Source organism: Anolis sagrei, chromosome 2 (assembly GCF_037176765.1).
Source record: "Anolis sagrei isolate rAnoSag1 chromosome 2, rAnoSag1.mat, whole genome shotgun sequence".
NCBI lineage: Eukaryota > Metazoa > Chordata > Lepidosauria > Squamata > Dactyloidae > Anolis > Anolis sagrei.
Genome location: NC_090022.1, coordinates 71,391,305 through 71,408,146, shown reverse-complemented (window position 1 = coordinate 71,408,146; position 16,842 = coordinate 71,391,305). Strand labels below are relative to the sequence as shown.

Sequence of the window (16,842 nt, the reverse complement as noted above, 5' to 3'; positions counted from 1 at the left end):
GTTCCCATGTTGTGAGCGATGTTATTGGTTCCTGTATATTTGTTCCCAGAGTAGATGTAGGGATGGAGTTGGCATTTGGGTTTGTGGCAGGCCTTTGTCTCTGTACTGCCATGTATGTTATATATTGTGTTGTAAGTAGCTGTTTTAGGATTTGGACCTCAAGCCAATAACAAACTCATTCCCAGAATTTGTGAAAAACCTGCATTTATTGTCCAGGATAAACAATGTTATGTCTTTCAGTCTGTCAAAAAGGCTAATATTACATTTCTGTATATTCTTGAAATGGTATTTTTTTCTGGAAAAAAACTGTAGTTTTAGCAAATGTATTCAATCCCAACATACTGGATGCTCTTTTGGAAATCTGCTTATTCCCAAACAACAACAGTCCTTCCAGATGACAACAATAGCTCTGATAAAATCAGGAATGGCCACCTTCTCTCACTGTTGTCCAGCTGAATGTGTTTCTGTATTTGCTAAATTTCATGACCATTAGGATCCTTAGGACAGTGAGCTAGACATTATACCAAAAAGCTAAATTTGATCATGCTACCTGTTCCCTATCCTTTCCACAGCTCTTATATGATAGCCCAAAAGCACGACAAGAGGTGGATCATCATTGGCGGGCTTCTGGCTGTCCCCACATCGTCCACATCCTGGATGTTTATGAAAATATACATCATGGGAAGAGATGCCTCCTAATCATCATGGAATGGTAAGAATCAATGAAGTTTATTATTACATAATTCATGTTTGGGGGTTCCAGGAGATAGTTATAAGAGCTCTATAGTGCAATATAACATACACCTTTGTAGTAACATGGTGACTGCAAAGATTTGATAAAGTAGAGAGAATCTTATGGAAAGCCTTGGGTGCGTTTCCTCATTGCACCACTCCCTGCATCAGCCCTTCCTTTCATCAGCCTGTATTTGTGAGTTTCTGTTTGACCAGAAGTCTCACCCAATCTAAAGCAGCCAATGATTTAATCCCCCCCCCCACTCCATGTGATACTTCTGTATGAATTCTGACCTTCCAGCTGCAACAGATATTGGCATGACCCACTCTGTGTTAAGAGCTCCCTGTGTTGTTTTAGAAATCTGCATTTATGTGAACTCATCCATGCCTGTGTATTAGAAGAACATCAATAGAGCCCTGCTGGATAAGGCCAAGGCACCAGCTGGTCCAGCGTCCTGTGTCCCACAGTGGCCAGCTGCGTGACTCTGAGAAGGTCAGAAGCAGGGTGTGCGTGACATTTGTCTCCCTGCAGAACCCTGCTAAGGATGCATCATCTGTTCTGCTTGTTTAAACTGTTTACTTGTTTAGATTATGTGCCACCTTTCAATTAAAACATTTCCAGGATGTTTGATCAGTTTCGTCCACATAGCAAGAAGGCAAGGTGGAGCATAGGCAAGGCGTTATTCTCCTGTTTCCCTTGGGCTATGTGTGTGACAAAAATGACCATGCAGCCGCCTGAACAAATAGAAGCTGAACAGCCCTTAGTTTAGCCAAAGAGAGCAAAATAGAAGTGTGGTGTAGTTCAGTGTTTGAAATGTACAGTATCTGTTTTCAAGACTCAAGTAGCACCCACAAAGCACACTGCACTTGTCTATAGCCAATATGAACCCCCTACTTTCTATATTTCAAAAGGAGAGATTTGTGTCATATGGATTTAAAGATGTCCAGTGTAACTCGCCAACACACACACATCATGTATAAACATCACTTCTTGTACTTAAACCACATAAAACAAGTCTGGAAGTATCTGTGCATAAATACAAAAGTCACAGACACTAGGAATGTTTTATTCAGGTGGGTGCTCTCTGTGTTCTAAACAGAGAGTGCTCTGTTACTTGGGGACAGAATCTGTATTCTCCTTGTGTCACAAAGGGCTTGTCTGTAGTAAAAAAGAAATGATATCTTCCCACAGACTAGCCTATTAAATCAGAATTCTCCTGTCATGATGAGAATGGTATTAGAGATTCTGCCTTCATATGCAGCTCTGTGAACTATACTTCTTGTTTCCTGAACATTACACCATTAACTTTATTGTATGATCCAGCTTCTATTATAAGAGAAGGAGAAAATCTCCTCTGTATCAATTTCTTCCTCACCATGTACATACACCTCTCCCGTGGTCCCTCTTGCTTGCTTATTACCCAAGCTTGAGCAAATCATATCATTCGTCTCTTGGTATCTCTTGTGAGGATAGTCCCTTCAGGGTCTTTAATGAACGTTCCTGTACAGACATGATCTGAAATTGTGAAGCTGGTGCCATTATCTGTTGCCCTGGCCAGTTGCCAGAAACTAGAAGGAAAAGTAGAAGGTGGAGACAGTACTAGAGTGTTGGACACAGCACCTGGAACAGTAGGTTTAAATGTTAATTTGATAATATTACATGTTGGAAATTGGGGAACTAATTCATTACTACCAGCACAAATATTGGAAAAATCTTATACTTAATTAATTATACTCATTTAAAACCGGCACAGACTGTTGCATTTACAGAGAATGACAAGGGGATTGTCTCATAGAATCATTGAATCACAGAGTTGGAAGGAAGGAGCGTCCACCACACTACGAAGAAGAGAGTTCCACTGTTGAACAGCAATCATGGTCAGGAAATTCTTACTAACGTTCAAGTGGAATCTCCTTTCCTGGAATTTGTACTCGTTGCTTCAAGTCCTATTAAGTCTCCAGGGCAGCAGAAAACAAGCCTGCTCCCTCTTCCTTATGACATCCTTTCAGATATTTAAAAATGGTGTTTATGTCTCCACGTATACTTTGTTGACACTTTTAAAATTTTGAGAGGTGCTTTCTCCCCAACCTGGAATTTTCCCTCAGATATAATACAAATCCCATACAGCAATTTTTGTCTGGGGATGCTGGAAACTCAATAACTCTGAAAACTGTCAGGCTTGGAAAAGGTGTCCTAATTACCACTTAGGTTTTGTCATTGAACTATATCTTTCCTTTTTCTCTGTTTCCTCACATCCTCACTAGCATGTACAGTTTTTTTTTCTGGCATTTCAAAGAACTTGCTTATTCAGGTCAATAAGGAGTGATACTAAATATTAGTAAAGAATTTAAAATTTTATTTCTGTTAAGGGACACTGGTCCACTACAACCACAGCAGTAAAAAGCTGGCCACAAAAATCAGTCAGTGACTTAAGGATGAAGATTGCTTAAAATACATGTTTTCTGTGCCTCTGAGCATATGCAGAAAACAGTGCTGCCCAATTACTAGTTGTGTTCTGGCTCCCTACTGCCTTATCAAAATATGATCTGAAGGAATCAGTGGTAGAGTACATGTTCTGCAGATTAAACCTAACAGGGATTATTTCTGAGTAGGGAGAAAAAAACTCTTGACTGTTTGAAACAAGTGTGAATGTTGCAATTGGCCATCTTGATTAGCATTTAATGGCCTTACAGCTTCAAAGCTTGGCTGGTTCCTGCCTGAAGGATAATTTGGTTAGAGGTGTTAGCTGGCCCTGATTATTCTTGTCTGGAATTCTCCTGGTTTTGATTGTTCTTTATTTACTGTCCTTATTTTAGAGTTTTTCAATATTGATAGCCAGATTTTGTTCGTTTTCAAGGTTTCATCCTTTCTATTGAAACTGTCCGTGTGCTTGTGGATTTCAGTGGCTTCTCTGTGTAGTCTGACATGGTAGTTGTTAGAGTAGTCCGGCATTTCTGTGTTCTCGAATAATATGCCTCAACTGCTCTGCAATGGCTGACTTCTCAGGCTAAATTAATCTACAGTGCCTTTTATGTTCCTTGATTCATGTTTGGGCCTTGCTGCGTTTGGTGGTCCCTATATAGACTTGTCCACTATTAGATGGTATACAGTAGACTCTTGCAGAGGTGAGAGGATCCCTCTTGTCCTTTGCTGAATGCAGCATTTGTTGGCTTTTCTTAGTGGGTTTGTAGATAGTTTGTAGTTTGTGTTTCTTCGTCAGCTTCCCTATGCGGTCAGTGGTTCCCTTGATATATGGCAGGAACACTTTTCCTCTGGGTGGATCTTTGTCTTAGCTCTCATGGCTTATTCTTGGTTTTGCAGCTCTTCTGATGTCTGGTGGAGTACCATTAGCTTGTAGAGCCCAGGCCAAAATTTAGCAGCTATATTTTTTGGCTTCAAGCCTGAACCTTACTAAACATTTCCAGCTATATCATGCATTGAAAAAGATGGTGGGTAGAAAGCCAAAGGGAGGAACAGAAGGGGCAGATTTCATTTTTAATAGCCAAGAAATGCAGGGGACTTTCCATTTAATTATCCAAGTGTCCACCAACAATAGACATACTACAGGATTGCATAGCATAGGCTAGCATAGGTTTAACTAAATGAAGCTTTTGTCTCCGAATTAATAGTTCCAGCCCGTCCAGGTGTGTGAGCCAATAAATTAAGGGATGGGTTGAAAGTAAAGCAGAATAGTAGAAAAATGAGTGGAGAAGCCAAAATTGGGGGAAGGGAGTGTTGTTGAAGAAAACTTCATTTATAAACAGTGATATACAGTTGGTTGTTCTCATTTCCCATCAAACTGGCTTTTGACTTATAACAACACTAAAGCCCTTCTACACTGTCCTTATATCCCAGAATTGTATGGTTCTGAGGAACAACTTAGGGAGATGGGTATGTTTAGTTTAGAGAAAAGTAAAAGGTGACATGACAGCTATCTTTAAATATTTCAAAGAAGGTCATGTAGAAGAAGAAATGGGCTTGTTTTCTGCTGCTCCACAGATGAGAATGAGAACCAGTGGATTCAAATTACAAGAAAAGAGATTCCACCTATTCATTAGGAAGGGAGGGAGTACTGTAAGAACTGTTTGACAGTGGAATACATTGCTTTGGAGGCTGGGTGACTCACCACCTTGTAGGTCTTTAAAGAACAGCTGGATGGGTATCTTTCAGGTTTGCTTACTTATGCATTCCTCCATAGCAGGGGGTTAGACAAGGTGCCCCTTGTAGTCTCTTCCACCTCTAGGATTTTATGATTCTGTGAAGTAAAGTCAGTACCATGGCTTCCTTTATTAAATCAATCCATCTTTAATACTGCCTTCTTTTTCTACTGCTTTCAACTTGGTGTATATTATAAAATTATAAAATTATATTCCATAGAAAGCAAAATAAAATCAGCAGAAGAAGATTCATAATGCATCTCCCATTCCACCTCTGGAATGATATATAGGACAATGGGGGACCCCTAACCATTTTCACCTCAAGGGCCTGATATTATAATTGTGTTAGCCTGTTCTAACATAAAGGGGAAAGACAGAATCAAGCATTATCTTGATTTGTTTTAGGATCCTTCCACAGAGGCTCACAAATCATGACAGGTCACAGGTTTGCCTAACATGTCCAAAGGATTCCTCAAGTAAACCTGAAATAATCTGGGGTAAACTGGGAATTCCCAGTTTACTCTGGATTCATTTGATACCTGAAAAGATCCAGATCTTAATGTAAGGTGCTAATTGACTTCCAGAATCATGTTATATAATTCTGAAGTCAATTCCCATTGCCACCCCAGAGCACAAAAGAGCAGGATGGCACCCCCACCCTTTCCATTCCATACTAAGAATATTTCCTTCCTTCTAAAATTCTAGTAGGATCATTCACAAAATCTAGTGAGATACGTGGCAGTAGTTAAAAATGAATCCTAACAAATGTATTCCTTGAGTCTTTATTTAGTTCTCACTACTCAGTTTAGTTCTCACTACTCAGACTAACGGTTAATAGAGTTGGTAGTTAAGAAAATATCTGATTCTTTCCTAAACCAAATACAGCAATTAAGCAAATACCTTTTTATAATCTAAGTTTTCCTTTCCCAAATGTCCATATGTTTGCTTATACACGTTATAATTTTAACCCCTACAGAATCAGTTTTACACTTCTCTTCAATCATACCTTCCTTTCCTTTTGCTGCTTCCTTTATTTTTCTCTCTCATTTCTTCTAGAATATTGATGGCATGAGAACTTCAGGGATTATTGGTAACATTTCTGCAGTCTATTCTGTTCATTTCCAGTTGGGTCAGCAAATAGCAGTGATTCAGCTTTTTCTGTGAAGTCTGCCTATATATTAAATCATAGGCTTTAAAACTTACTGTGCTTTTTTGTTTGTTTTTCCTGATCTTTACTTTTTATAAATATTATAGTTCATTGTGCCTCTTTGTTAAATTGTACCATTTGCATGCTTGCTCACAAAGTCATCAGACCTGACAGTAATAACATCTTGAACCTGATTCATCAAATTACCTAAACAAACTTGTTAGATTTCTGTATTTTGCTCCTATATATTTACAAATGATATTACACTTAGGTTGATATTGTGCCATTTGGGGCCAATTAATAAGCATTGGCTTTCTTTGTACAATTACTGGGTTTGGGTCTACTTACATGAAATTTGATATGATGTTCTTTAACAGGTGGTAGATGCTATAATCGAATCATAGAGTTGGAAGAGACTATATGTGCCATGTAGTCCAATCGCCTGCCATGCAGGAAAAGCACAATCAAATCACCCTGACAGATGGCCATCCAGACTGTTTAAAAGCTTCCAAGGAAGGAGCTTCCACCTCAGTCTGCGGCAGAGAGTTCCACTGTTGAACAGTTCTTCCAGTCAGGTGGAATCTCCACATTTGCACTCCTTCAGTCTGCTGGGACTTCTCCTGTTCTCCAGTGGTTCTAAAATGACTTCTGCTAGTTCCTTCAATATTCTTGGATGTAGTCCATCTGGCCCTGGAGACTTGAATTAATTTAGATAGCCAGGTATCCCAGGACTACTTCTTTACCTATTTTGGGTTGCATTTCTCCTATTATCTTATCTGCACCATATCACTCAGGTTGAATACCAATCTGCCTTTGGGAGAAGACTGAGGCAAAGAAGGTGTTGAGCAGCTCTGTGTTTTCCCTATCCCCTGTTAGCACTTCACCACCTTCTCCACACAGAGGCACTACCATTTCCTTTTTCTTCCCTTTCCTACTGACATGACCAAAGAACCCTTTTTTATTGTTTTTAATCTCTCTAGCAAGCCTGAGCTCATTTTGTGCCTTAGCCTTATAATTATATGTGATGAAGTGATGGCAAAGGTTATTTGTTTGAATTTCTCTTTGGCAATTTCCTGCCTTTTCCATTTCTTGTGCATGTCTTTTTTTAAATCTTTGATTAATTAAAAGTTCGGGTTGTTTTACACTTCTTCAATTTATCTCCTTGCTGGCACTGTTTGCAATTGTGGCTTCGGTATCTCACTTTTAAGAAATTCCCATCCATCATTAACTCCCTTCTTTAATATTCCTGTCCACGGAATCACACTCTAAGAGCACATGGTCAATCCCACCTAAGGCTCCCACCACTTTGACTCCATTGACCAGATCCTCACTGTTTGTTAGGATCAGATCTAGAATAGCTGATCCCTTTGTTGTTCTACCTTCTAGACAATGAAATTGTCTGCAAAGCAAGTGAGGAATTTGTTGGACTTAGTACTCTTGGCAAAGTTTGTTTTCCAATGAATATCAGAGTAGTTGAAATTCCCCCTTACTATTATATCTCTGTTTTCTGCATGTTTGGTCATCTGGTCAAGGAAGGCTTCATCCAGTTCTTCCCTCTGGTTTGGATATCTGTAGTAGACACCCCCTCCCCACAACTACATATTTTTATGTCCTTGTTCCCTTAATTTTTATCCAGATACTCTCAACCTGGTTTCCATGATTCAAGTCTAGCATCTCTTCACATGTGTAAATATTTTGACATATAATGCTACTCCACCCCCTCTCCTGTTTGATATATACATGAAATACGTTATACCCCTCCATTGCTACATTCCAAGTATAGGACTCATCCCACCAGGTTTCAGTTATGCCTATAACATCGTAACTGTTTTGTCATGCTAAGAGTTCCAGCTCATCTTGTTTATTCTCCATGCTCTGGGCATTAGTGTAAAGACATCAAACCCATGGGACATTCCCCTTTGCTGTTTATTTGAGATTATTGTCCCCTTGCTACTTGGTACTTGTTGTGTTTGTCCAACCCTTAGTCAAACATATGTTTCATTCAGAAACAAAATCATTACCATCAACCTGACCAAAGCCAGATAACTTTCCAGATGTACCATAAATACTCAGCTATAAGTCAATCTCATGTGTAAATCAAGGGAAGGTTTTGGTCCCAAGATTAAGAGATCTGCTATGACATGTGGATAGGTTCAGAACAAAACTTATGGGCATATAACAAGGGATGCAAATGAGTACATGTGCACAGAAGCAAATTGTAGGACCTTTTTGGTAGCCTCAGCTTCCTCCATCCATCCCCCCTGAGTTGAGTGGAGAAGGCCCAGGAGGGGTTTGCTGGGTTGCTTTTATATTATCTGTATTCTTTACCAAACCACCACCAGTATGGCCTCCTCAGCAGTTCCTGAAAAAATATCTAGACTGTGATTGCTGTTAATTCAGCTATTATGGATACCAACATTGACCTGTGGATCAGTCAATTCAGGCTTACAGAGTAAATTTTTAGGTGAAAATGTCTCAATGTATAGTCACACACAAATATGTGTATTTATGTGTGTGTGTGTAATTTGGTGCAGGGCATCAGGCTACAGTCACGAGCATGCCACTTACTGAGACTATCATCTTATGTGCTGTTATGCAATTTAAATGCTGTTGAAGTTAATTATACTTAAGTACCCTGTGTGTAAAGTGCTACCTGGTCATTTTATTGCCTGTATTTTATGAGTCTTCATTTCCCAGAGCTTACAAGGCCAAAGAGAGGAGCTGCCTCTGCTTATGGCCCTATACTTTTTGGAGACAGCTTTCATACACCCTAATCTACATAGCCAAGTGATGGGGGATGGTGGAACTACAGTCCATTATATCTAGAAAATACATCTTATCCAGTCCTAGCTATAGGAGATGTCGAATCCAAGCTTTTACATGTCCAGAGTACCTTGTACTGCTTCAGATTACCACAAGAAGTGCATAATATGAACGTCTGGTGGTAATCAGAGTAAGATGCTTTTGGAAGTTCAGCTATGTCTCAAGATAGCCTTTCACTTAACTGCTTCAGGTTTAAAATCTCAGCAATCAACAGGGGCAACACAAGCCTCTAGGTTTCATGGATTTTGTCAAGCAGTGATGCTTGCATTACATCTAGACCTGCACCTGAGGTATGGATGTGGAAGGGAAACAGCTTTGTGACTGGATCCTTGCACATTCACTTTCCAGGCATCTCAAAAGTTCCAGAACTGCCCCAAACTCTAAAGCTTCATAAGCAGGAGAATTTACACCTGTTATCCCACACTTACATAGGAAGTTACTTTCTTTAAGTAACAAAGTACAAAGTATTTGATAAAAAGATACATTATATCTATCTCCAATGATTTACCCAAACAGCTTGCAGGGAAATGATTATTGGTTTCACTACATTAACTTTTGGGCACCTTTTAAGAATAAAGACATTAATGTTTGAAACAAGCAGAAGGTATGAAATGCGAACATATCAGGCCCATGAAAATAAACTAATGAAATGGTCTGTTCTCTCCTTATAGCATGGAGGGAGGGGAGCTGTTCAGCAGGATCCAGGAGCGAGGAGACCAAGCATTTACAGAAAAAGGTAAAATGTCACTTTGATGTGAACATCCTTTTTTGGAATGACGATGTTAGAAAGAAAAATTGAACTCTGAGCATATGTGCTAAACTTTGTAGAGTGTTTATTTTGTTCCATTTTAAACTGATATTTCAAAGGTATTTCACTTTTATTTCTTGACTTTCAAACCAGATGTAAGTGGGCACAGGCTGCAATCTGCTATCTCATGGACACAAGAAGTAGAGGAGCAGTACATCCTCTCAGACTCTGGTGAAATCCTCCCCTCTCCTCTCAGGCTGTCAATGCTGTAGTGATTGTAATCCAAAGAAGACAAGTCCCTCCCGTCAAAGAGTACCCTCTCCTGTGTCTTGCTAGGAGCACTCAGCAGTTAGTTTCTTTCCCAACTACCTTCAAAATGTGGGTGAGAGGCGGAGAGGTTAACCAGAGCTTTTTGCAGGAAATTGCACAACTAATGGCTAAAATTGTGCAGTCTTTATTTTTAAACATTTTTTCACACAAGACCAGCATTGTTACATATAGGCTATAGGTTAAACACAACATAAGAGTAAATAATATGGTCTAATCTGTTGAACGCAGGAAATATGTGCATTTCTGTCATATCTATGGTTGCCCTGTGAGCTAGGGACCAGTGAGTAGTAGAGCTTAAGGAGGAGTGAGAGGGGCTGTCATTTGCAAAATAAAAACACAGCTGTTGGGACTAATTTTAGTTTTTCCCTGTCTTGATACTTACCTTGTAAACAAATAAGCTAGCTGCTAGTCAGAAACATTGCCTAGTTTCATTTCTCTGAGGCATGGTGGGAATGTTAATGTGACCTTTCTTTAAAATTATGTTTCCAGAGGCCTCTGAAATAATGAGAGACATTGGAACAGCCATCCAGTATCTACATGGAATGAATATAGCCCATAGAGATGTCAAGGTGAGGCTTGAAAGTGCCTTGGTGGAATAGAGAAGAAACTGAACAATACAAGCAAATGGCAAGAGCTGATTTATACAGGTCATGTTGCTACATGGAGATGAAAAGGCTTCTTCCCATTATAAATTGTGTAAAGAAGCAGGAGCCAGGAACTAAAGTATCTTCTATATATGCAATTATTTGACAGCCCAGAGCATTTTAAAAAGCCATGTCAGAGAAGATCTAATTGTTTAAAATCGGGACAACCATCTCATAATCTATTGAAACAAATGCACAAACAAGGCTACTTTACCTATCAACCTAGAGGAAAGAAATAAAGATTACTATGAAGCAGAACTTATTCCCAGAAGACTTTTCTGTTTAAATTCATTTTATCTTTCTGTCTTGATGCCATTACAGCCAGAAAATCTGCTTTATACATCTAAAGAGAAGGATGCAGTGCTAAAACTCACAGACTTTGGGTTTGCCAAAGAGACAACAATACAGAATGCCCTGCAAACTCCGTGTTATACTCCATACTATGTAGGTGAGTCTGTGTTTTCCACTCAGTTTCACATAGTTATTTTGAAGATTGTGGTGTGGGAGGAAAAGTGTAGTGTTTTTGAAAATATAGTTTGCTTTCACTATTGAGCCCCAGCAAATGTCTGATTTCAAGCAGCTGTATTCCAGGAATAAGGGCAATAGTTCAGCAGAACCAAATGCAAATACATGGCCTAAAAACAGACAGAGTACATGTATCAAGACAGCAGTCCAGGATCTGGAAAGCGGAGGCAAGTGTCTAGCCAAAACTGGTCAGAAGGTCAATTTCGAGGGTGCACATTGAGAACAAGGGGCAGGAGCTCGGGTAGGTCATATCTTTGGACTTACTGCAAGATGATTGACTGAAGGGCAAGCTCTGAGGCTTTACTGGGCCTGGAAGACAGACTTTGGATGACATGGCAGACAACCCCTCAATCAGACAGATGGCTGTGATTCTCGGATCACAGCCTTTGGGGCTTGGAATTGAAAACAACAAAGATTCTGAGGTTGCCAGATTTATGGTGCCAATACTCATGAGCGTAGAACAGTGGCTCAAGATCCTTGCCACTTTGCACCCACACAAAATATAAAACAATGGTAAATGCATGTCAGATTCCAGTGGTTCTGAAAGGGTTTAAATAGGAATATATATATAACAACAAGCATTTGTTGTTCTGTAATCAAAATGAGAAACGCTGATCATGTACATTTGGTTCTCTTTCCCACCCTGCTCCATGCTCCACAGCCCCGGAAGTCCTTGGTCCAGAGAAGTATGACAAGTCCTGTGATATGTGGTCTCTTGGTGTCATCATGTACATTCTGTAAGTGTAAAGTGGGGAGAAAAAATATTAATAAAGCAAAGCTCTTGATATGTCAGACATAAGCAGTTGCTTGTTATTGCAACCCACATCCGTTCCTAATGCCAATGGCACCTTAGCAGTATTTTCATTTAATCTGCACTAAGAGAAATTAGTCACTGGGTTATTACTCACTACATCAGAATAATGAGTGGCCATATGTGACTCTACATGGGATCAAGGAGGTGGGGAGGTGTGGTGTTTTCCTTCTTAGTGCCAGCCTTTCTCTCTATGTCTTGTGATTGACAGCTTGTGTGGGTTCCCTCCATTCTACTCCAATACTGGCCAAGCCATTTCTCCAGGAATGAAGAGGAGAATTCGGATGGGGCAGTATGGATTTCCAAACCCTGAATGGTCAGAGGTGTCTGATGAAGGTAAATTAAACTAATGCTTTTCTCTCATATACATGCATTGGTGATGAGTGAAAGAAGTTTGATACACTGGATCTTCTGTGGAATGATAGGACAGCGTATTTGAAATCTATGAGAGTATAAGGTTTTATTTAAACGGTATAAAATTCAAAAAAAGTATAGAAAAAGTACTCAGCATTGTAGAGAAAATATTTATGAACCCAGAAAACAAATTATAAAGCCATACATTAATATTGTTCTCAAACACTGTGACTTCATCCCCTGTACTGGTATTATTCATTCATTTATTTATTTATTTGCTGTATTTATATCCCACCTTTTTCAGCCCTGAGGGGACTCAAAGAGGTTTACAACATATTAATGGCAAAAATTCAATGTCAACATACAGTAACACAAAGAAATCATAATAACTAATTACTACATATACCTTCGACTTAAATTCATTAAAACCATTAAACATTAGACATAAATAAAATTTAAACATTCAGACAAAGCATTAGAGTGAACTTGATGGAAACACCAGGGCAAAAAAGAGAAAGGCAACAATGTTTCCAGTTAACAAGTCCTATATCTAGGCAGTAGGCAGCATTGCTGTCTGACATTTTCTTTACTCTTGTAGCAATTTAAATATGTCATGCTAGTGCCTGGTTGACATACACCGAAACATCAGCAATAGAAATGGTTGCAAATGTGATGTTCCCTAAAGCAGATTAAGTGTTCAGAGATGAAGCAGCATGTGCACAGCGAGTAGTTCATTGACGCACCATGTTAAAGATATTCTGCTACCTACGGCTAGCTGTGTTGACATTGCCATATGCATCTGATTGTTGCAGCTGACATACATACAAGGTGAGACAGACCTTGTTTATCTCTCAGAGAAGCTGCAGCATCTACCTTGATAGAAGTCACATCGTCCTGTTACCGCAAGGTATATCCAGACAGGAAGGTCCTGTCAGCTATCAAGCACCAGAAATGTCACACTCCCTAATCCTCATACAGACTAGAAATTCCTGTTTCTTTGTGGACAGAAGTTCTTCACTGTCTCCCTTGACCACATGTGGGGAATACCTGTCATGTGGAGAATACCTGTAGACCTGCAGAGGTTTTTGCACTACACATCCTATCAGTCCAGCTACTGGCCATGAAGGTTGGGGCTGATGCTCATAAAGTATATGACTAATTGGCAGTGCCAACCCTACCATTAGCCAGAGTGGCAGCCAGCAGCAGGTTATTGGATGAGACAACTGTGTGTGACATGTAACCTCTATTCATTTTCCAAGCTTCCCTACTGCCTTCATGCAGAAGATACTGGACCATCACTAGTGTTGAAAGAAGAGTCAGCTAAAATAGTAGATCCAGGCAGAAGAATGTCTTGGATTGGCCCTGCTCACATGCTGCAATATTTAATAAACTTGGAAATGTATAATTTTTAGAGAGAGTGGGAAGGAACATTTGGAGAGATTCCTCCCCCAACCCGGGACATCTGTGGTTTGCTCAGTCACCAAATCAGTTGTTAATCATTGCAGTCATTATTGGGGATGAATCTTCTTTCCTCAATGTTGTTGAAATGGAATAGACTGCCTGATTAAGATGCACATTAGCAGAGCTACAAATGCAGTACATCCCCATGTGGTCCAAGAGTTTATTTTAGGGATGTGAATCAATATTTCAGATAATGTTTTCTTTGTGCAAATCCAGAAGCATATGCAATTTTTGAATTTTCAGTTCCTGCTAATCTGTTATGTTAAAATTAGATGTAATTAGGCTGCACTGAAGGCTCAGAAAATGTCAGAAATTCCAACATTCTTCTTGAAAAAGCAGTCATCCAGATAAATGTTTTCACCCACCTATGCAATTAAATCTGAACATGTGGAAGAGTGGGATCACACATCCACTGACTTAGCCTCCTCCATAGGTGCGCACCTGAGATTTGTATAAATGTGATTGTGGAGATGCGAACTCACTCTCCATTCAAGTCTTTGCTTTTATAGACTGACCACAGAAAGAGTCATTATGTGTAAGCAGATTGGATTGCTGTGAGTTTTCCAGGCTGCATGGCCAAGTTCCAAGAAGCATTCTCTCCTGACATTTTGCCCACATCCATGGCAGGCATCCTCAGAGGTTGTGAGGTCTCACAACCTCTGAGGATGCCTGCCATAGATGTGGGAGAAATGTTAGGAGAGAATGTTTCTGGAACATGACCATACAGCCCGGAAAAGTCACAGCAACACAGTGATTCTGGCCACACAACGCATTAAACATCTCTGTTGGAGAAACTGTAAGCAGATTGCTGATGTTGTGTGCCTTCAAGTTGTTTTTACTTATAATGAAAACAACCCTTCCATGAGGCTTTCTTGGCAAGAATCTTTCAGACAGAGTTTGCCTTTTTCCTTTCTCTGAAGCTGAAAAAGTGTGACTTGACCAAGATCACCCTATGGGTTTCCATGAATGAGCAAGGATATGAACTCTGTTTTCCATTGTCCTAGTTCAACACTCAAACTACTACTCGGTACTAGCTATACTCATATATTATGGGATTCGATTCCAGATAAACTTTATAAAAGACAATATCAATTCTTTTGACCTAAGCATACCAACATGGAAGCAGCCAATTCTGTTTATCTCAGATGGAATTTATTTTTGTCATTAGGATTGCTGTGTCAAATGTGGACCTTAAACAGAGGGATGGGGGGAATTTTATGATCCTTTGGATGTTGTTGATCTGCAACTCCCAGCATTTCTCGCCAGGAGCTATGTTGTCTCAGGCTGCTGAGATACCTGTGCAATGTCTGACATGCTCCACAACTTTCCCCTCTGATGTATAAAAAATTCTCTGAGAGACGCACTGGAAGCCATGGTTATGTCCCAGTAAAATGAGTCTGTTGAAGTCTTTATAGTCTTCCCTTTCTCCTCCTTCATACTTTTGATTTCTCTGCAAATTGCTATTAAATAAAGTGTGTGTGTGTGTGTGTGTGCATGCATGTGTGTGTTCCAGAGTCATGTGTAGGTGTAAAACTATTTTCTAATTTGACAGCAGAAGAAAGGTTCAAGAATTTAATCCATTTTTTTTCAGTATCTTATTATTTTTTCTGAATTTGGGGGGCTTTTGTTTTCCATGTTGATTTTCTGTTTTTGTTGTTTTCCGTCAGCTAAGCAGCTAATTCGCCAGTTGCTGAAGACAGACCCAACAGAGAGAATGACAATTTCTCAATTTATGAATCACCCTTGGATTAATGTAAGTCCTGCCATGCGTGAGAGAAGGGTACTAGATGGCTTACTGTGACAAGGGGGGAGTAGAACTAACTTAACCAGGACTGAGCCCTGTTTACAATTTCTCCATCACAGCGTGAGGGAGCACTTGGGGATAAAAATGATCTCTCTCCCTGTGAGCGGCAGTGAAGTACATTACACCCCCATCCCAACTGCTCTCAGCTGGCAGTTGCTGTTCGTTGCACCAAGCGCACATACATTTTTCTTCACTTATAAAAAGCTATGTTACCTCATCAGTGTAGGATTTATGGAGGGCTATTATTAGGTATGCAAGGCACCATTGCGCTAAACTGTGTTGATGTGAAAAGCGAACCCACTGCTTTGAGGGCATTCTCAGTCTTTGGCACAGATCTGCTGCTAATGTTAGGGACAGTGAGTGCAGCAGTGGCGGAGGTTTATGTGCAGCACTTTGACCGAACAACACCAGAGGCTGCTTTTATAGGAAAGGCTAACTAAAAGGCTGTGGTGGTTCAGCCTTCATTGTGCAGCGCTATTCTTGGCCTCAAGCAGAAAACAAGCCGCTACTAAAGCTACAAGCCTGAAAGGTTTCAGGAGATCTCTTCCCCCATCTTGCTGAGCAGCGGGTCACCAGAGTCTTCTGTGTTAATTTTGTCTGTCAGATTTCTGTCCCCTGTTTTTATTAAGGCCCTGGGTGGCTCTAAATAAGTTTCATTTATATTTGTACTTAATTATTTTTCAGAGAAGGATAAATTTATTTATTTATTTACTTTATTTACTTTATTTGTATACCGCTCCTCTCAGCCCTTAGGCGACTCAGAGCGGTTAACAGCAACAGTTTCAGTATACAAAGTACAAGGTTATAGGGTATTTAAAAGCAATCACATAACAAGTTAATTAACAGTAAACATCAATACAACAATATATCAATACAACAATATAACAAATCAATCAGACTTAATCAATCAAACTTAAATATATTAAAAGTCCTTAAATAATCTGTGAACTACAGACTTTGAGAGCATCTTTCAGGTAATTGTAAGGCAATGTATTGTCGAAGGCTTTCATGGCCGGAATCACTGGGTTGTTGTAGGTTTTTTCGGGCTATATGGCCATGTTCTAGAGGCATTTTCTCCTGACGTTTTGCCTGCATCTATGGCAAGCATCCACAGAGGTAGTGAGGTCTGTTGGAACTAGGAAAAAGGGTTTATATATCTGTGGAAAGACCAGGATGGGAAAAATGACTCTTGTCTGCTGGAGCTAGGTGTGAATGTTTCAACTGACCACCTTGATTAGCATACAATGGGCTGACTGTGTCTGGAGCAAACTTTTGTTGAGAGGTAATTAGATGTCCCTGCCTGCT

The 16,842-nt window shown here is 39.8% G+C and overlaps 1 protein-coding gene across 3 annotated transcripts in view; it reads left to right on the top strand.

Annotated features, from left to right (window-relative positions):
• MAPKAPK3 (MAPK activated protein kinase 3) overlaps window positions 1-16,842 on the top strand; it is a 104,212-nt gene that overhangs the window by 75,542 nt on the left and 11,828 nt on the right. For all 3 annotated transcript variants that reach the window (XM_067463617.1, XM_060765798.2, XM_060765796.2), the window contains exons 3-9: window positions 573-712; window positions 9,532-9,596; window positions 10,428-10,507; window positions 10,904-11,030; window positions 11,769-11,844; window positions 12,130-12,254; window positions 15,401-15,486. In XM_067463617.1, coding sequence (XP_067319718.1) covers window positions 573-712; window positions 9,532-9,596; window positions 10,428-10,507; window positions 10,904-11,030; window positions 11,769-11,844; window positions 12,130-12,254; window positions 15,401-15,486 — 699 coding nt within the window. The remainder of the gene's footprint in view (window positions 1-572; window positions 713-9,531; window positions 9,597-10,427; window positions 10,508-10,903; window positions 11,031-11,768; window positions 11,845-12,129; window positions 12,255-15,400; window positions 15,487-16,842) is intronic.